Source organism: Dermacentor albipictus, unplaced genomic scaffold (genome assembly GCF_038994185.2).
Source record: "Dermacentor albipictus isolate Rhodes 1998 colony unplaced genomic scaffold, USDA_Dalb.pri_finalv2 scaffold_11, whole genome shotgun sequence".
In the NCBI taxonomy this organism is placed as follows: Eukaryota; Metazoa; Arthropoda; class Arachnida; order Ixodida; family Ixodidae; genus Dermacentor; species Dermacentor albipictus.
The window spans coordinates 9,164,924-9,186,059 of record NW_027225565.1 but is presented as its reverse complement, the minus strand read 5'-3'; the positions used below and the strand labels follow the sequence as shown (position 1 = coordinate 9,186,059).

Sequence of the window (21,136 nt, the reverse complement as noted above, 5' to 3'; positions counted from 1 at the left end):
TTAGTTTCGATGGTCTGTACAGCAGACGCAGTGCCCCTCCTCACGCGGTTAAACATTACAAAAGGGGACTCACCTCAAGTACCTGTATAGGAACATGCCGATAGTCTGCTTCTTGGCGTTTTTCTTGTCGAGATTCCTGATCACGTTCATTGCTAAGAGGAGCCCACTGCGCAGCGCAAGAGTATCGGCATGTAAGAGCAAAAAGAGGGCAGTCGAGTACACCAGTAAATTTTTTTTTTAGCTTTGTCAAGTACCTCAGAAAGAAGAAAGTGTCCACGGCTAGGAGACCATTGACGATGACTTGGAAGAAAAATGACTCCACAGCGGGTATGAGAAATTTGAGGCCTCCTATGTAAAAAAAGAAGACAGACGAAATTGGCAACAATTAATGGTAACGTTTCACGGCCATCACAGAAGTTGCTGCGAGTTTTCAGAAAGAAAACTCGAGGGGAAGTACTGACAGCATTGTATTTAGTAGCTTGCATTTCGCGCGGCCGCGAGAGAAGTTGCGTGTACCTACGTGTATGCATGAACAGCTGCATCGGAATGACTGCAACACATGCTGCACTGCGCAACTGCGGCATGACATATATACGAACTGTATACGACTGAGTAACGTGTTTTTCCTCCCCCCAAGCTCGCTCCAGGGAAGCCGCGGAAGTCTTGAAATAAACCCATATAAAGCAATGTAGGTACAGATTTGTCTAGAGCCAAGCTTCAGCGTTATTGTTATATTATTTTCTTTTTCACACGCACTATTTCGGTTTATATTGGATGACAGAAACCCTCGTTTCTTTTTCTTAACGACTATATTTTTCGGAGGAATGCTTAGTGGTCCTTTTCTTCCCTCTGTGGTTATTTCTCACGTAGGGGTGTATAGGTATTTTTTCGGAGGTTATTTACGTGGAAATGTGCTTGCTTCTGTAGCAAATCATGTGGTGCTATCAGTTAGCTGATATGGCCTTGTCTGCTTTATTTATCGGCGCTCAACTTCTGCACTGGCAAACAAGCAAAGATAGCGAAGCTGCGTCATAAGGCACATAACTGCACTGTCACACGTTCCGGCCGTGCAACGCAGGAAGTGTTCGCCATTATAGGGCACAAGATTGCCGAGTAGCGACGTGATGAGCTCAGTAAAAGAGCGTGCTTAAATCTTACGTTAAGCTGTTTACCTAACGCAATAAAAATCTATATTCACAACGGTGTCAGCGTTGTCGTAATAAACAACAAGATCCCCCAATTTCAACTTGTGTCGCAATCAATTTTCGATGCAGCGAAAAGTATTCGTACGAATAAGAAGTGACTGGATATGCCACGTCTGGATTTTGACCTCGAAACATTTAAAAAAGTTAATAATCACGAGCGCAATGTTACGCTTATTTCTCAAGTCGTACGCCCAATTATTACTATGCTGGTGGCGTATTCCAAGTAAATCGAAGGTGTACATGAAGACAAATCTAGTTACTTTTCTCAGGGTTTCTCGATTTCTGACCGAGAGCGCCGAACATTAATTATAGCATGAATCACAAAAATGTCAGGGGAAAGTTTTGAACGCTGAAAAGGAAACAAACAGGTCAAATAATTAATTTATAACACGCAGGTAAACCAAGAGCGCTTATTTGTTAGCCCTACCTATGTCCTTCGTCTTTTGTGCGCGCTCAGTTCATCAATAAATCATTACCAACTCGCAAGGTTTCAGTTCTATTCCAATTCTTATCTCTATAAGGAAGAAAAAGACTGATATCCTCCAGGTGAGAGCATGTCCTAAGGCATTACTGTAGTCCAAAGCGCTTGCAACTGGAGCTCGACAAGGGCGTACTCGGCGACGATCAGTTCGCTTTTTCTCGACGCTTACGATAATGCAACCAGAGAAGCTATTGGCCTCGAGCTCCACCACTGGAAAAGCTGGCGCCACCGTCGGCGTGACGTGCTAGGAGGGATCACGTGGACATAGCGGCCGCGTCGGCTGCTTCGGGCGCGCCGAAGCGAGCTGAAAACGAGCTTAAATTCTCCCGTACGAGGCGGTTTTCATTTAGTGGCGAAATTTTCCCGCTTCGAGTGTCTCCTTTACAACGCTTGAAAGCACTACAATAGGTAGTGGCTGCCTTTGAAGGCGCGCGACATGGTCGACTACTGCTTGGTGCCGCAGGGCCGGACGCACGTAACGGAGGCCGGTGTCAGCCTTATTCGCACGTAGCCGCAGGACAAGAAGCTGTGTGAAGCTTGGCTCGCGAAACATAAAACCGACAAACAGTCATCGGCTACAACTCGGGTATGCAGCAAGCACAGACGCGAGGAAGATTTCTGCTACGGCGCCCGGTCTGCGATGTTCGGAAAGCGCGCACCGACACGCTCGCGCGAGTCCGCTGCCCGACTAATGTCATGACGGTGTAGTCTATGAACTTGTGATACTATAGATACTGGCAAGTTCAGTGGAATGGAAAGGAAGCGGTAACAAGCACATTTAAAGAAAGCATGGCATATGGTCATGTTTGTGTTATGAATTAATGCACTGGATTACAAAAAAGGAGCAGCGGGAAATTGCACGCTGAGAACGCCGATAAACATACAGTGCGACGCAACTCGAGAAATAGTATTGAAAGATCAAAGAATTTAGAAGAAAAAAAAAAAGATTGAATCGTCGTGACGGCACATCACAGTCCCGTAGGCGTCAAGTCTCTACAATGAAATTATTTTTGAACAGCTCTGATAGCGCCCACGCAACAATGGTTGCTTGTATACTGTCAAATGCTCACATTCTGCGGCCTTAAGCTCATGGCACGGTGCGAAAACGCGCGCGCGGTGAAAGCGAAACAGTGCGCGGACAAGCATGCAGACGCGCAGTCAGTCGCGGCGAATCTGCGCGATCGCTGCATTGAGGCTTCATTCTATTACGCTCCATTTAGTTATACAAACACTATAAGAACATATTTCACATAGTTTGCTCTCAGCGTTTACCTACCTTTCACGCAAGAAGCCGGTTCGGGAGACTCCATCATGGCGACCGCGCGCAGTGACGTTCACTGTACGTATTCGGTAAAGAGATAGCGGCTGTAAACGATTGTGTGCTTTCAGTTTGCCAAAGATTATTATTTAGACAGTAAGAAACTTCTCTCGTTTCGAAAGTACTTACAGAAATGTCCGGGAGAGCTCGCGCGTGGTGTTTTCAGTGAGCGCTGACAGCAAAACCTATGAGGAGCGCGCCACGTGATCCCTCATACTACGCCAGCGAGGCGCTCCCGATAGAGGGCGACTCCGTAACTCCTCGCCGCCAATATCGGCGTCCAAGGTTCGGTTGTACCTACGCACTGCTTGGAATTCGACGTTGAGGTACGTCTGCGACAGCACCACCCAGAACATGGTCATGACGCGGATTCCGTGCAGACATTGCATGGCCGAAGGCACGTCCTCTGTAGTCAGCAGTTGCTTTAGGTTCCGGAAGATGCCGAATGTGGCCAGCACACTTTTGTCCGCTTCTGAAATTGCGAAAGGAAAAAAAAAGTTACAGGCCGGAATAAGTCAAAACTAACTACGTGTACGATAGGTACAACCTTTAGTGGCACAAATTTTCCGATGGATATACTAATACACAGCGTGTTCAAAGGGAAGCTTTTCGTTTGAAAAGTAAACACAGCGGTGTAAGTACCTCGCAGACCACCAACATGGTAAGCTGAGGGTTCGTTATGCGTTGACACTGAGTGCCTTCCAGGAACATGAGCGTTAAACAGGTCGAGCGACGTGGAGTGGTACTTCAAGCGGCTCGGCCTCGTACTTCTATCTACGCGTCACGGTTCTTTTTCTCCCTCCGTAATAAATCACGAGCATTAGCTAAAGTACGCGTGTATCACGTGACTCTTGAGCGGACGCCCGAGTGACTCCTGGGTGAGTGAATGTTAATGACGCGTAAGGCATACATAAAGGTGCGCCATTATGCAACAGATAATGGTGGCTTTCCCGAGTCAATGTCTCTGGATAGTATGCGACCCAGTTACAGTCGTCGCTGTAGAAGGGCTACCGCATCTAAACAAGCTAGATTGGTGCATCAGTGTGCCAGAAGGGTACGTCTCCTGGATGATTCGCAGAACACCGACTTGTTCGAAAGCTTTCGGCCTTTGCACCTCACAGGAGAGCTGTTTAGCTATGTTGCGTTCTCCAGGGTCGCGTACCGCACCGCTGCCGACCAGTTGTTGCGACGCTTGGTTCTTCAACCTCGACCAGCGTTACCATTAGGTAGCGTGGCGTTGTCGGCAGACTGCAGGCGTCCGGTAGACCATGGCGATGAGACAGGGACGAGACGACTTCTCGTGCGAAACTTGCACGGTTTATTCAACGGTTGGTGATAGATGAGAAGAGAATGAATTAAAAAGGTACATTTCAGGCCCCTTTAAATAGACCCACTAAAATCGTAGGCGGGATCTTGGTCACGTCATCGTCACGTGACATGCACTGAGTCCAACGGTGCTTGGCGGCGGCAAACACTTTCCCAGGACCATGTTTTCCGCAGCTTGCCTCCGCTGGTGGCAACCCGCGGGTCCTGGGCATCGTAGGCAGCTGATCCTTTCTTTTTCGCATGTCGTTGGTTCGCGGAAAGGGCGTCTGGTTGTGGATGGACGGCTGATCCATTCTCCCAGTTGACGTCTTCATGAGCATGCCTCTGCTGGCGGCAGCCCAGGGGTCCTGTCTGGTTTGCGGACAGCGTTCTCTAGAGTTTGACAGTTCGCGGAAAGGGCTTTCACCCACACACACACACAAAGGGGCCCGTGAACACTGCGGGGCGTCAGCCAGACCGGCGTCCACTGGAGACAACGATAGCAAATTAGGAATCCATTCTTCGTTTCGCTTAGGCATGCACACACACGAAGGGGCTTGTAAGTACTGCGGCGCACCTGCCAGACCGGTAACCACTCGAGACAACCGCATCAAATTAGGAATCCGCCCTTCGTCTCGAGGAGGCATGGTGGTTGAGCATCCTTTTTGCCCGGGGTGTTGCACGCCAACCGGAACAGCTATTGTAGTAAGCGAGCCCGAGCGATCTGCGGCGCGCGGCAGAAACATGAGGTTGAATCATAGGTTTCCATACCAAGATTGCTAGCAGAAAATTGGATTCTGCAGTCGTTCATCCACCGTGACAATGATAGGCAGTAACGACATCGATTTTTCTACGATTCGGCATGGCTTTGTTGAAAATTATTTTATTGCGATAGCAACTATATGAACGCTCCAGGCGCATCTTTACCGTCCTCGTTTTCGTGATGTTCCGTATAAAATCCCAGGGCGATAACATCGTTGCCGCACGCCGTATGTATGCTGTGTGTGCGAGTGAAAGCACGCGAGGGGAGCAGACGATCGCGGGTCAATTTGGCGCGCCCGAGGGGGGAAAGCGGAAAGGAAACGCACCGTCTTCCGTTGCGCGAAAGGCCGTGGGCGGATGGGAGGCAGGCCATTTCCATTTCAAATTTCAGAATGAAGCTTCAAATGTATTCCGCTTGATCTGGATGTTGTTTAACGGTAACACTCGCCATACTGAGGGACTACACTCTTGACATTTTATTAGCAAGCGTCTTTCTTTTTATTTGTTATGTTCTGTAAATCGTACAGTGGCAAAAAAAGTTAGGGTGTAAATAAGGCTAATCGTTATTTTACACTGAACTTGCGGCAGGACATTAGCTTCAAATAGGAAACGAAAGGTTGTTCGAAGCCAGGAGGGCGAAGTTCAGCCAAATCAAAGTTGTAGTCGTTATTCCCACGCTGGATGAAGCGCAGTGCTGGCGGCGCGCGGATTCGCTAGCAGCCAGGTTTTTCTCTGGTAATCTTATTACGGAACTCTATGGTTCGGACCGCGGTGTCCAAAATGTGGCCGCGCGTGCGCACTCCGTAGATACCGGTTGCCATTGTCAGACACATCGCCGAACGCATACTGGGCACACCGGTTCTCGTTAGATCACCTAATCTAAGCAGCGTGAGTCCTTGGAAGGAAGATCACGTGGTATCGCAGAATGCTGGTGGTTCCTCTGGTACAGGGGAACAGCTTTGTATGCCCGCATTCAAAGAGCTTTTCTCGCGTAAGAGCGTTTCCTTATCGCTCGACGTGCTGGCGCGGCGCCAGTCTTGATAGCGATTACCGTGACAGAAAATTCGAGCACAGCCAACCCTGGAAGTCATAAGAGAAGTTTCGCGCATACAGTCCATTTGCACTGGGCTCCCAAAAAGGTACGCGTGTCACGTCTTGAGACGTTTACCGGTGAATAAAATTCTTGTATTCTGAAATTGCTCGGCGTCGCAGAAACGTCTGTTGCGTAAGTGGCTTTGTGATTGGCTCATCGGCGTGACGGACGGATCGCTATAACGCCGATTCCTATCGTGAGTGGTGGCCGTCCGAGCGTCTATCAGAACGTATGTGAATAGGGGTTCAGGGCGCGTATTCGCCAAAAGCTCTTACCCTAGAATTGTTCGTATAAGAGCAGATTGCAGCCAATCCTCGTGCTAGACATATCATAAACGAAGCCGGCTATCCAAAAGCAAAGAGCACTTACGAACAAAAAGCTTTGTGGATTCGGTCCCAGATTTCCGAGACCTAAAAGAAACAGCCATACGGCGTCAATGGCAGAGTATATCTCCTTTCTCCCAGGCCCCATATCGAAGCAAGTGCACCGAAAACTCATTGTGGGTGGGCGCGCCCGTTCTGCCAGCTCGCTGCCTAACCCACAAAAGGACCAACGTTATTGGCTGCTGCCACACCTAACACACAGCAAGTCCACAAAATGCTGGGGAGGAGCACCGATACACATATATTGTACTGTAAAATAAGGAGCAGTGGGGCTGCGGCTACGACAGAGACAACGACGACGAGAGAGAAAAACCTTGTTTCGGTGCTCGATCGCCTATACTATACCTCTCGCTGCTCTATCGTTCTAGTCGCGAACGCTTACTGCCCAAAGAGCTTCGCGACATTTAATGAAGGTGCTGGGTGCCATTTGGTGCAGGTATATCGGTGCTATATATGTAGATATGTCACACTGCCAAGCGGGGCATTTATTTGCAAAATGCGTTCTCTCTCAGAGTCCATCAGAGTATATTTCGTCATTTTCAAGTAGCTCAAATGTCTATTCATATACGATCGATGACGTACTTCTCCTGAATGATTCGCAGAAACTTGGCCTCTGGATGATATTCAGGACAATCTCGAGCAACGTTCCGAGGAGAAGGACGGTCCCCAAGAGGCCGAACATGCATCTGAAAAGAACGTAAAGGGATGTAACATGGTGAAATGAATAATAATTGTGTTCATGGAGCGAGATAAAGCTTTGGTCCTTGTGAAGCACCTGACGTATGCAGCGGGCAACGCACCGTGGCTCCAAGCGTGTGCTCGCGATACAAGCTAACCAATCATAATGCGTTCTCGGGGAGAACTATTCTTCACCAGAAGCGTAGCGTGAGAAACCGAGGATAAAAGTTTAAAAGCTCGCAGGCTCAGTCGCAGCTCGGCTACATTTCTTTTTTTGTCGAGGTTTTATCTTACTGTTAAGTAGAAAAATACTTATCTTCGGCTTGAAGTTGTGGGTGTGACTGAACCCCGTCAGTTCGGTATGGAACATGACGAAATAAAACGAGGCACCGATCATAATAGATTTAGTAACGTTAACGTTACGGCTCCCACGCGAGAGCCCTGTTCAATGTTGTGAACAAGGCTCCCGCGTGGGAGCCGTAATGTTAACCTTACTAAACCTTTTGCGGTCGGTGTCGCTTTTTATTTCATCTTCATCATACCTTTGTCGTATGAGCTAATTAAGGATCACAATGTCTCGAAACGACGAAAAGTACATAGAGACGCATCGGAATTACAGAACTCGAGGTAAAAAAAGTTGACTCGGCATCCTGGCCCTGCCAAAGTAAATGTACGGCGAAGCTGTTGCAAAACCAACACTACGACTGCTGAGGGTGGTATGCAATGCTTTAGTGATGGTTCGGATGCTTGTATTGAGCTTGTTCTTCATTGAAACGTATGCTGTTCTGTGTGTTGTAAGGAGGGTGATTTCAATGAATGTATGCACTGTTCGCTTCACTTTGCTGAGCGCTTGTAGCCTCTGCGTTACGGGGGTACGAGTCATTGCATTTTTTGCTTGCTCACGGGGTTATGAGCCATTGCTTACGCGGGGGGCATAAGCCTTTGCTGATGATGATAGATGTTTGTTTTGAGCTTATTCTGTATTGAAACGTACGCTGTTCTGTACGTTGTATGCGTTATTCCAATGAACGTATGCACTGTTCACCTCACTTTGCTGAATGATTCTAGCCTCAGGAGGATTACGCGTTACGAGGGATATGAGCCTTTGCTGATGAGGATAACTTTCTTGACGGACGGGCACAAAAATGCCGATCACGAGAGGCCAACAGCTTTACTGTAAAGGATTGACAGGGCCAATGGCCGTAAATGCTAATAAACCACGTAAATCATACTGGAACATGTTTGGCGCGGACAAAACATGAAAGCTTTTTATCAAGTTTAAGTTTGTTTATATATATATATATATATACACTACGTAACGCATGACAACAGAAGATGGCATTTGTGTAAATATGTCATGGAACTAAAATTAGTCAAGCAACAGTCAGTCGTAAACAGTAAACCAAGAAGCCGGCTGCGCCATTTTCGCGCCAATTTCGCGTTTCCATGGGTGCGTGACGCTCATAATCTGGCCTTTCCTTTAAAATGCAAGGAATTTTATTACAACTGGTTCTCTAGTTGTCTGATGAGAGTATTTCTGCCGTTCGCATGCATTTGAATTGAGTAAGCCCGATGTGAAGCCTCTGCTCAATAACTTATAATCAATCAAATATAGTAGAACGGAAAGCTGAGCTATATAGCGATGACTGTTGGCTTGGCATTGGTGGCACGAAATAACGACATTGACGAGAGCTAGATGACAGCAGAGTCCCATGTCCTTTTTGAATGCCTAATGCAACAAACTTTGCGCATGATAATAAAAAAAAAACTATTGCTTTCAGAATTTCGTCTACAAAATGCGAATGGGTGCTGTACCCATTTTACCCACGAAACGCTGTCATGCCCGCTCGCCAGAGTGACGCAGAGTTCGGAACCTCTCGACCGGGTCCGACACATCCATGCTTGTTTCTGCTTCGCGCGCAGAGCGTGTGTCGTTCTTGCGTGTGACTGGCTATATTTTCCCCCGCATTTTACAGTAATAAAGATGTAGACAGGGTCTGAAGATATATTACGTGAGCATGCATATATAGTTGCAGCTGACTTTTGTAACCCTCTGAGTCCGCGAAGTCAATTTGCCACGATCCAAGCAGAATGCGACATTTGAGGAAAGGGAAAAAAATGATGTTGGGCGACGTGCTTACATGGCCACCAGCTGCTCTTCCGTGAGAGTGACGATGCCTTTCGTTTCGCATTCGGCGACGCTGACGCCAAGCTTCAGGTTGGCGACCGCTGCTCGGTTCCATGGAAAAGAGAAAAACGTAGTACGCATTCCGAATCATTCAGAGCGGCCGACACGTCGCAAACACGCGCGAAAGCTGCGCGCGCTGTATGAAGAATTCCAGCACGCGAGTTTTCTGCACAGAGATTACGATCGTGCAAATGAATGCACGATATGAAAAGCGCGAAATGAAGCTGAGAGCAAGGGTCGATCGCTATAGCGTTCCGGCGCTAGTCGTAGTTATCGCATGCTTGACCAGTGAATGAGTATGGTAAATGCGGCATAACATTACAATGCTGCTACGTTTCGTCATAAACATGTACACATACCGAAGTAGCACTACAAAGAAAGCTTATGCACACCGATGTCAGCCTATATATTAGCAGCCAGTGTACTTATAACCTTGGGCCCTATAACGTAAAACTATTCCAATATATTTTTATTCCAATCTCTTGACGTCAAATTTGCGTAACCGCCGACGCAAGCAGCGGGCGGTCACCCACAGGGTTGTCTGAACAGACCAGTCAAACGCTCTCCTCGTTCACAGGAGGTCACTCTTGCTTGCTTGAAAAACGAATAACGTTGTCTACACTGAGCGGCTTGTCCTATCTAATTGGCCGACAAGAGGCGAGGAGCACGCTCAAGTGGAGAGGGATTCGATCGGGCAGAGCCAGTGCACTGAAAACGATAACCGAATGACGAGGGTGGTGCCGGCGTCTGCGATTGGTCCGCTTTCCCTTACTTGGCTTCAGGTGCCTGGTCCAAAATCACGGCGGCATGCAACGGAGGCTTAAGAATGACGCTAAAACGGATTATCAGCAAAGAAGAGTTGGCAGAATGAGGTTGTAAACGTGCCGAAAGTGCTCGAAAACGTTAAAGGCACGCAAGAAGCTTTATTATACGCAAATTAACGCATACTCTCCGGCACGTGCGAGTAGCCAGCGCCTGAGCAATCTTTTATTCCTTTCGGAAGGGGGCAGCCTGCGGCTATTCAGAAAAAATTCAGTCTTGTTCGGCATATGAATGCATCGTTAATACGTACACGTCACTTTGACGCGGTGAGCTTTCGCGGTTTCGTGATGTCGCGTGACAGGTAGGTGAAGTGGGCGCAGCCCGAAAACTTTTGACCAATAGCCGGGGGCTAATGGCAAGAAGGCTTCAAATCAGAAATAACTGTTTTTCTTTTCTTCGGTCAAATTATGCATAATCAGTGTGTACACGTCATATCAGATGGGGAGGTATCGCGGTTTTTGTGACGTCGCGTGACAGACAGGTGAAGGGAGCTAGTCCGAATTCGAGCAATCGCGGAGGGCTGATAGCCGAATTGGAATAGAAATGCTTGGAATAGCTTTACGTTATAGCACCCCTTGTTTCTATGTTCGGTAACCTCTGCTTCGTACATGACGTTTTTTTTTCTGGAAGCATTGGACATAATGTGTTCAAGTTACGACACCTCGTGTGCTATATATGCACGAGCTTCTGTCGCAAGTTGACGATACCCATTACTGCAAGCGTCTTTTGATATCAACGACTACATGGATGTATACCTTTTGATCGCCACGAAGACGGCAGCTGTTTCAGCATCGCGTAGTGTTACGTCACCAAATGCCCGAGTAATTCTTTCTTCGGCATGTGAATATTTAAGTGGGTAAATGTAGGGAAATCATCTCGTTATCCGTGCTTTATTAATGACTACATAAATTTTCATCACACTTGTTTGTTCACACAGCTGCACGTGATTGGTTGATCTTGGTTCCCCTTCATGATTCTGTTTCACTGACTCGGGAAGGCTAGTCTGCGGTCTGTGCGCAGCACAAAAAGCCAATGTCGATAAAAAAAGAAATCCGTGTAAGGGTATCAGGGATTCCCTACGGGGTGCAACCCTACCAAAGGAGAGGGGAAAAAAAAAACAAAGACCCTCGGAGCTGACCTTGAGCAAACTGGACTCCCGGCAGGTTTATGGCGGCAACTTCCGGTCGCCGCCTTTACCGCGCTTTTGGACCACCTACTCCACGCTGGCATCGCGGTGCGTTGCAGTAATGGTCTTTGTGTCCGCAGTGAAACAAATGAGGTACGGTGTAGTTAACAGTGTAGAGGCAACTGGCAAAAAACAGCGACAAGGATTTTCTATCTTTTTTTTTACATAGAGCTCCAATTCTTTGTCTTTTCACAGAGGACGCACTCAAGCCTGCTTATAGAACCTGAAGAGACAAAGCAGTTTTTTTTCCCTACGTCTCGTACGGTGAATATTTACTCCTGTCAGAATGTGAAAGGATAAAACATACGTACACTTAGTGAAGTGGGTGACAAAGTCTCGTAAAGCGGCATGTGCCTCCGCAGAATCTATATATAGTTAACAATGGCGCATTACCCAAAGACACATCGGCTCCTACAAAGCGACTGAGGATTAATATTATCTGTAGCCTTAACCCCTTTTCTCAAATCTTACAGCCTACGACACCGTATATTCAACTCGTTAGCCATCTCCCAAATGAAGAAGCAAACAATGATACATAGCGATGTTCTGCGAAGGTTGCTACACATTTCAGTAACAAAAGGAAATATCACCGCCTTCACAAGTAATTCATCATTTGACCAACTGCGTGAATAATAAATGGAGACTATATGAACTTTTAAGCAGTACTTGCCACATAAAGCAATGGCTGCTACTGTGGGGAAACGGTTCAGTTACTGCGGTCCTTCTGTCACAAGCACATTTGAAACTTAGCCAGCCGATTATCATTACATTGAAGCAATTCACTTTGCACGCTAAATTCCTGCAGTTCGTCGACTACACTAACCTTACTTTCATAGTATAGCAACCGGGCAGAGTTCTGAAAAAAAAAAGTGAACCAGTGCTTACATTCCAAACACTTTAGAATATAATATTCACGTCAAGAAATACCTGCACTCTAATCTATTGTGCTGAAATGTACTGCAACTACACATTGCCTTACCCTTACCTTTTCTTGCTCTGTTAGTCACCTGTTGTTTTGTTTACGTGAGCTACAACGGTGCCTGCATTTCAGAAAAGCGTTTGTAGTCGGTACAAGACGTTCGCATACTGGATGTGCGGGCATGTCACACAGTGTTTACCATCGACAAGCGTATATAGTATATATGAGAGGTGGCTGAAGAGCGCGTGGCAGCACCTACCTGGATTTAGCATCTTGAAGACGTCCTCTTTGCTGCATGTTGAGGGAACGCAGATGCCCACTCGGACTGCAATGGATGTCTGCAACCTAGTGTAGGTCAGCAGCGCGTCTTTGTAGACCTGCGTTAGTTTGCGGCGGTGTGGATTCAGACGCTTTAGTCATATATGCCACGTTCAGATGCCCGTTCAAATCACATGCCAGGCCACCCACATGCCAGATGCACATTGTCGCTGGGACAAGATGCTTTCTTTTCTCATGCCTTGCGATCAGGCTCGGTTTATCTGCGTGCTCTTAAGTTATTCCGTGAGTAACCGCGATTGCCTCAGCTTAATAGACTAGCTTGCTCCGTGGCGATTTGTAGTCGGGAATGCCAGTCCTAAACTTTGTAGGACTGTAAACATGAAGAACATGCTTAACACGGATGCAGAGAGGGACAAAGCAAGGAGAGGAAAGGCAGGCAGGTCAACCAGACGAGGGTCGGGATGGCTAACCAACGCTGGGGGTAAGGGAAATGGGGAATGAAAAGAGGAAGAGTGAGCACTGAGCGCACGTGGGAGGATGCAGAGGAGCACTATAAACGGCTTCTGAGTAAACCAAATGGTTCGGGCGAGTGGGGAAGTGCTAAACTAGGGTATTATATAAGCATATATCTGACAGAACCAGTGCTAGCCGGTATAGAGTGCTGTACGATGGGCTTTTGTAGTGGCTTCTTTACATACTACATAGCGCTACCATTGCCTGACTGAGCCATGCATGCTCCCTATACGTGCTCAGCATGGTGAAAGTCCCAGGTAGCGGCGAGAATTTCTGCTGAACTATCACTTCTTATCATTTCAGAAATATGTTGTATTTTGTACAGAGGAGGGGAAATGTTTTTCTGCGAGATCTTGAAAAAGTCGGAAAGTCGTGAAGTCTAATGGTCAACAATAAGCCAGGAGCGCGAACATTTACGACCGGCTTCGAAAATAAGTCGACGTGCAAGTGAACTTATTTTCTTCAGGACGTACAGTCGGTGCTAGAGGTTTACATAGCGCGGGCTTCGCGGAAAAGCTCAGTTTTAACGCAATAGCGTTAAGGAGCTCGTGTCGCAGAAAAGCCGGTCTCGTCGGCGTCGGTGTCGGCGTTGACCATGAGCGATAAATCACGGCAGGCACTTCATAAATAAAAAGCAACTTCCAAGATGGGCTGGGTGGGAAGCTAACCAGGGTCTGCAGAGTGTGAGACGGAGAGGCTACCACTCAGCCACGAGTTCGATGCTTGAAAGCGGTACAAACGCGCTTCTAGTGAACGCGGTGTTGCCTTAAAAACGTGCCGTAGAAAGTTATACTGCGGTGTATATCGGTAATTATGAGCATGTAACTTACACAAGTCGCATTTACACGAGTAGCGAAGTACGTTTCCGCTAGATTTCTTCTGCGCTTACCTAGAGTTACTGTATATGCTACCGCAGGTAGCAGAGTTGCGCGTCTGTTTTATCACGCCGCTAGCGCCCCTATTGGCAGAGCGTCATCACGTGGTAGTCAAGCAACCGTGCATTGCGGAGAAGCAGATGCCCGGGCCAATTTTTGTATTTCCCGACGCCGCCGCTGCAGCGAACTGGATTGACACAAGTTATCGCCAGTCAAATTCAAAGCGAATCCGGCCGATCTTGGCGTTCGCTGTTCGCGTGCGCGCTAGCTGCGGAGCAACAACACAACGTGCGCAGCGCATCTCACAGTTGGTTCATCGCAGCGTCCGCGCAGTGCCATCGGAATGATATAATGACCGGGTGCTCTGCTGCCGTCTGCACGAATCGCTCTGAAAGCGGAAAAGCTTTTTATTCGATCCCATTCAAACCCATGCAGCACACTGCTTTCACAGAACTGTCATAAAAAACCAGCTCACATTTTCAGGATAATGCACTGCTTTGGATGCTGTTTCTGAACATAAAAGAGGTTACACAACTAAGTAAAGATATTTCATCTACTACTGCTTATGTGAAGCAGGATGCAAGAGGAATTAATGTCGTTATTTACCATACGGTAAGGGCCTTTACTGTGTTTTGCATTATTATACCCATATTGTAGCTATGTCAATCCTGTGAGAGAAAAACTTTCACTACACTCCCACAGAAGGTTACGTTTCGAATCCCTGCAGTGAAAAGGCACATAATGAAGTGGCACTTGAAGGTGTGGCTGATATCCAGTGCCTGCTAGTAGGTGGGTACGTTTATACAGCAAATTTAATGGGGTACCAGAGTCGAAATACTAATGGTTGGTCATTTATTTACCAGTAATATTTAAGACTGCCTAGTGAGAACTTTGGCACATAAGCAGGTATGCCTATTGCAAAACCCAGTATCCAGTGTCCAGTGCAGCGCCGGATTATGGGCCCAGTGCCGCGCGCTGGATGCTGGGGTACTGGGCAGGCGCGGCGTACTGGGAGACACTGGGTACTGGTGCGAAAAACAGCTCTAGCGCGTTAAATACGCAGTGCCTGGACACCATATATATATATTTTCTGAGAACAGAAAGAAATAGAGAGCATTTTGGCGCAATAAAAGAAAAACTAAAAACAGCTTCGCCCAGGATTCGAACGTCGGGCCTGCAAATCCTAAGCCCGGTACTTTACCACTACGCCACGCCAGAAGCTGAACATCGGTGCATAATTTTCTACGTCAAGGACCAAGAAGCAGTTTTAGTTTCGCAGAGAGAAGCCTCGCTCAGTCATAGTAGATGCGCTATCCGGCGCCCAGCAACTAAAGCTCACGCCTGTACCACAAAGAAAATTTTGCTGTCCATATTCAGTCGCTTGCTCGGAAGTGCCACAACACCAATTTTCACTTGCGATTTGCTTTTTAGCTTCGAAAAAAGTCCTAAATGAACCACCGACTCGGGACGCTGTATGGGCTGTTACTACCGATTTGGATAGCCGTTTGTTGTTCTTCATGCGAAGGATATGCAACGTTTTCTTAGTTCAGTGATGCCTTTCAGTCGACACGTCTGTCTATTCATATATCTTCGTCAGAGAAGCGCAGGCTAGGACTGTGATCCTTCGGCGACAGCACATATATACCTGTGTTCATGACGCGTCACATCGGCGCTCATCGCTACTTGTGCTGTTTGTGCGCTCATGTTACTTGTGTTTATTTACGGACACTGATGCGAAAGCTGAAATATGGTGATTTATTTTTGTTAGACTTCTTGATTCCTGAGCCTAAACGCGCCGAGAGCGTGCAGATGGACTCGGCGGATACGCTTGGCATAAGCTTCGGTGGGGACCGATCGCGGCGCCTTTTGTTGACGATCTTATTCAGTCAGCTGTTTCGATGCACTTTGTTTGCGATTAGGCGGAAAAGCAGTCCACAAGCGATGCAAAAGCGCCCACGGTCGATCGACAATATGGTAGGCAAGTCGCCTGCAAAAGCAGAGTGCGGCTTCACCGCATAGATTTGGTTGCTTGCCAGGCAAGATGGCGGACCTACGCGCAACTCTGCTACCTGTGGTAGCATATACAGTAACTCTACGCTTACCGCACACGCAGAGCCATCTTGCGGCAAACACAGAAGGCCCCCTCTTCTCAATGTACGGCGCTGCCTCGACAGGTGGCGCACCATGCGCGCATTGGGGCTGTGCGCGGACCGGCCCCGACTCCCTCTCCCCTGGCGACGCTTCGCCGTGCTCCCACGCGGGTTGCAGAATCAAGCGCCGTTCCCTTCTTTAGATTACTATCTATCTATCTCTCTGCCCGTGCCGATCACGACGTTTGGCAGGCGTAGATCGTTTCCCCCTCCGAGACACCGAGTTCTTTGGTTCGTTCCGTTTGCTCAGGCGCACGTTTCGTTGCCGCGCCGAACGCTGCGTTGCTCGACGCTCTCCGTGTGATAGGTGGCCGCAAAGTCCGATGCGGGGCGCCTCGTAAGTGATCCCTGCGCCGTAGCGCATTGTCTTACACCCCTTGGCGGGTCGATGGGAACGCTGTCGCGTTCCACTCTTGAAGGCGAAGTTTAGGCGTCCTCCAATTTTTTTTCTTAGTTTGGGGACGCAGACTCGAAATTGATGCAACGCTGTGTTCGTCGTACACAAACTTTCAACTTTGTATTTCAAGCTATATGTCAAGGTCTCGCGGAAATCAAGCGACCTCGCAAATTACTCGCCATGCAAGCTTCTGACGTCGATAATATGTCGCTAACGGTTGCAGCAGAACGCAGCACCCCCCCACGAATGTAACCAACGTAAACTCTCGGCTGCATTCACTGTTCTTTACTGCACAACGACAAAACGTTGTTTGTTAAGAAACCTCACCCCCGCCTCTATTGCTTTTTTTTTCATTTCCACAAGATATAAGGAACTAATCGCTGTGCTGACATAAATTCTAAGCGCGTTGCCTTTGCTGGCCGCCACTGCTTGCCATCGCATTGTCGTTTCACAGAATTAGCGGAGCCGGAACGAACTCAGGAAAGGGTTACAAAGCGTGAACGTGTGCTTCTATGAGTTCGTCGCATTGAGATACCGAAACGAATTAGGCACCAACTATTCCCGTAACACGCCGTGTCGAGACTGCTCTTTTGTGCGCGCAGCCTATCATGAGCCCTAAATCACACACAGTTGTTAATTACTTATTATATGTCACACTTGCCCTAATGCAAGCCTCAGCACCCTTACTCCCTCCGCTGTCAGCATGTAAGGGACTACGAAAGAATAATACCCACGCGAATCTATAGCATCAATTTTGCTTTACGGTGTTAGCCGTACATGCCCGCGAAGACATGCCGTGGTCGGCGGGGAGCTCAACCGTTCGACAAACGAAAAACAAGCACGCACTATACATGGGAACACGAGAAGCACGTGATGAGCGTGAGATTTTCATTTTGACGTGCGTTCCTTTGATGCATGTAAACACAGGATAACGGTGCAAATGAGAATTAATTGAAGAAGACGTCGAACGTAAACGGTGGCGCCCTGAAGGTATAGCCGTTTGAGCACGGCATCTTGACACTTGAGAAAACCAGCGAAAAAATTGAGACGCAAACACGACAGAAAGAAGAGGCAAGGCAACGCTGGACTAGCAACTGACTTATATTCGAAAACACAGATCAACTCTCGAACATCAAATTAACTACCACATGTTTAAATTCGGCCTTTTAGAAAAGCTATCTTTTTATCGCTCAGAGAGATAGAAGGAACAGTGATGCATTTTCCTTCCTCTTGCATACTGATATAAAATCCCTGAACTATTTCTCTTTCGGTTTTAAACCCACCACTGCCAAGAATCGTCACGTTTTCAAAAAGTGGTGCACAGTCACGCTGACGACAGTGACGACGATGAAAAGCCAGGTGAGCAGCTCCTTGTGAATTGCTCAACGCACGATGGTCGCGCATCCGGACATTAACGCATCGACCTGTTTGGCAGATATAGACCTCACCACACTTCAACGGGATTTTGTAGATAAAATGTGTCGCGCACTTAACGTATCTGTTCACATGCTTGGTTTTGCAGCCTTCCTTTTTCTTTCCAGCATTTTAAGTGCATGTGCACAGTCCTGACAGCTTACACCATGTCGCCCAGCGACTTTCTTGATATTGTGCGACGCTTTATGAATATAATGCATCACATGAACTTTTCTTGTTTCTTTGTTTCTGTCATATTTTCGGTCACCTTTGTTTTGTCTTTTAAGAGGAAGCTTTAGCTCGGGCCCAACTCCGACGCGGCCTATTCAAATACGTGTAAAACGCAAAATCGCTTTTCTGAGATAACCCCTGGACCGATTCTAATGAAATTTGTTGCATTTGAGAGAGAAAGTTAAATTCTAGTGACTGTTTGAAGCGGAATTTCGATTTAGGTCCGGTATTTTGTTACAAGAATTTTCAAAAATTCGGAAGTTTGAAAAAAAATAGAAGTACGAAGTTTACAAATTCGTAGCTCTGCATCAAGAGCAGATATCGCGGTTCTGTAAATAGCATCCATTAGACTATTAAAAGTGGACAAATTGGATATGTCATTGTGTATCTTGCCTGAATTTGTTGAGTTGTTTACAAGCGTTCTGCAAAAGCTGTATTTACATATTACTAAATTTTTTGAGATTCATGTGTAACATACGAATTTTGTACGCTTTAAATGTATTATTAGATGCAATTTGCAGAATTGTATTATCATTTTTCGTTGCTGAGTTACAGAGTTGTAAAGATGATAGTTTCGATTTTTGAATATATTTGATTTTTGCCAATTTTTGTAAAAAGTGATGACGTAAATCGAAAATTCGGAACAAACAGTCACTAGATTTTAAGTTTTTCTTTTAAATGCAACAAACCTAGTCAAATTTGGTGCAGTGGTTGCCGAGAAAAGCGAATTATTATTTTACATGTATTTATATAGGAGCGCCCGAGCTAAAACTTCCTCTTAAGCTTTACACGTAAGTTCTCAGCTGCCACCTTAAGCAGTTGTGCAGGAAAACCCGCTGCAGTTATTCTCTGAATTTGACGGTCAAGGTTTTCCTGGAAGACGTGACAACAACTTTTCTGTGGCGCTCACCGGAAACATAGAGTGGCTATACTTTTTTTTTTACTAACTTAGAATGGCTTGACTCAAACGGAAGCTAAGCCTTCTCAATTTTAGGTGAATAAATCTAGCAAACGTGGCTGTCACCTCGAAAAGTTAGTGTGATGTCTAAAAACCTAATACCTTTTTCCTTATTTACGGGTGCTCGCGCATCCGTCACTGACCGGATGCGCGAGCATTGTGTGTTGACCAATTCACAAGGAGCTGGTCATCTGGCTTTTCATTATCGTCACTGTCGTCAGCGTGGCTGTGCACCACATTTTGAAAAAATGTGACGATTCTTGGCAGGGGCCAGACAAAAACCGAAAGAGAAATACTTGAGGCATTTTATATCAGTATACAAGAGGAAGTGAAATGCATCAGTGTTCCTTCCATCGCTCTGAGCAATAAAGAGGTAGCTTGTCTAAAAGGCTGAATTTAAAGATGTGGTAGTTAGGGAAAAGTGGTGTGTTACTCAATTTAAATAACTTGTACCTTGGCAAGAGCATTGCGCATGCGTCGGTGGTTTGATGTTCCAGGGTTGATCCGTGCCTTCAAATGCATGTCAGTTCCTAGTCCAGGGTTGTGGTGTCTCTTCTTTTTCTCGTGTTCGCGTCTGAATTTTTTCGCTGGTCTTCTCAAATGTCAGCATGAACCAACTGGCCCAACAAGCAGCACTTCTACGGTATCTTATAGCGGAAGTTACTCAGCGCTGGCGAGTGCAGGACGGGTGACGGTGCTTGAATATGTGACGAAGTGCTCAAGAGTGAAGCGCGCGCTGTCGAGTTCTTGGACACCGGCCTATAGCGGTCGTCGCTGCGTGCACCCCGCCCGCACATGCCATACTATGCAGGGCGGATGCGCCTTCGGCTTTCTGGCAGTACTTTCAAAAGGCGTGCTGCATTCAGTTACTTGCATAGAAGGAAACCTGTACCGAGCCGCCCGTTCGATTCAGTGAGAAGGAGCACTGCGTAGCTATATATTAAGCGAAGCGGTAGAATACTGCCGGTAGGGGTTCAACGGTCCTGGCAGAAACCACACTTTTTTATGTCGAAATTGCGGAAATGCCTGATGGCAATGGAATGGCAACAGATGCCTTGCTGGCCTCGGATCGGTGTCCACACTCCGCCTATTTCACATTTTCTTTATATCGGAGCCAGAGGACCATCATGGAATCATGGAACCTAACCTTGATTGTAATCTTCAGTCTGACGTAATATTTTTAGATTTTGCTAAAGCCTTTGACAAAGTGCCCCATAAACGCCTTCTTATAAAGCTTTCCCGCTTAAATTTTGACCCTAATATACTAAAGTGGATTGAAGAATTCTTGACTAATCGTTCACAATTCGTCACCATTAATAATAGGAATTCTAATTCAGTCTCTGTAACTTCAGGCGTCCCACAAGGATCCGTGCTGGGCCCGCTACTTTTCCTAATATACATAAATGATTTACCATTAAACGTAACATCTAGCATACGTATGTTCGCGGATGACTGTGTGATATATCGTGTTATTAATTCCACCGCTGACCAATCTTCTCTTCAAAGTGATCTTAATGCAGTCCAGGACTGGTGTAACGAGTGGCTAATGGAACTTAACCCGCGTAAGTGTAAATATTTGTCCATTCACCGTCGCCGTAATTCCCTCCTATTTCCTTATGTAATATCTGAAGTTCCGGTAGAACTAGTTCATTCATACAAGTATTTAGGAGTAACAATTTCGAGCGATCTTTCCTGGAATCCTCATGTTACTAACCTAATATCATCCGCGAACAGGACTTTAGGATTTTTAAAACGCCATCTGCATCACGCTCCTCAACATGTAAAATTGTTAGCCTACAAATCATTTGTCAGGTCAAAACTAGAATTTGCATCGCCTATTTGGAATCCTCATCAGGCATACCTAATTAACGATCTTGTATCTGTACAAAATCGCGCCGCTCGTTTCATCCACTCATCATATTCCTTTGACATCAGCGTTTCCTCCTTAAAAACTGCATCCGCATTATCCCCCTTAACGCT

The 21,136-nt window shown here is 46.8% G+C and overlaps 1 protein-coding gene across 1 annotated transcript in view; it reads right to left on the bottom strand.

Moving 5' to 3' along the window:
* LOC139051379 (nose resistant to fluoxetine protein 6-like) overlaps positions 1–21,136 on the bottom strand; it is a 116,889-nt gene that overhangs the window by 21,947 nt on the left and 73,806 nt on the right. The window contains exons 3-8 of the mRNA XM_070528397.1: positions 12,600–12,717; positions 9,367–9,454; positions 7,130–7,233; positions 3,302–3,476; positions 255–348; positions 74–166 (exon numbers count right to left, since the gene is read on the bottom strand). Coding sequence (XP_070384498.1) covers positions 74–166; positions 255–348; positions 3,302–3,476; positions 7,130–7,233; positions 9,367–9,454; positions 12,600–12,717 — 672 coding nt within the window. The remainder of the gene's footprint in view (positions 1–73; positions 167–254; positions 349–3,301; positions 3,477–7,129; positions 7,234–9,366; positions 9,455–12,599; positions 12,718–21,136) is intronic.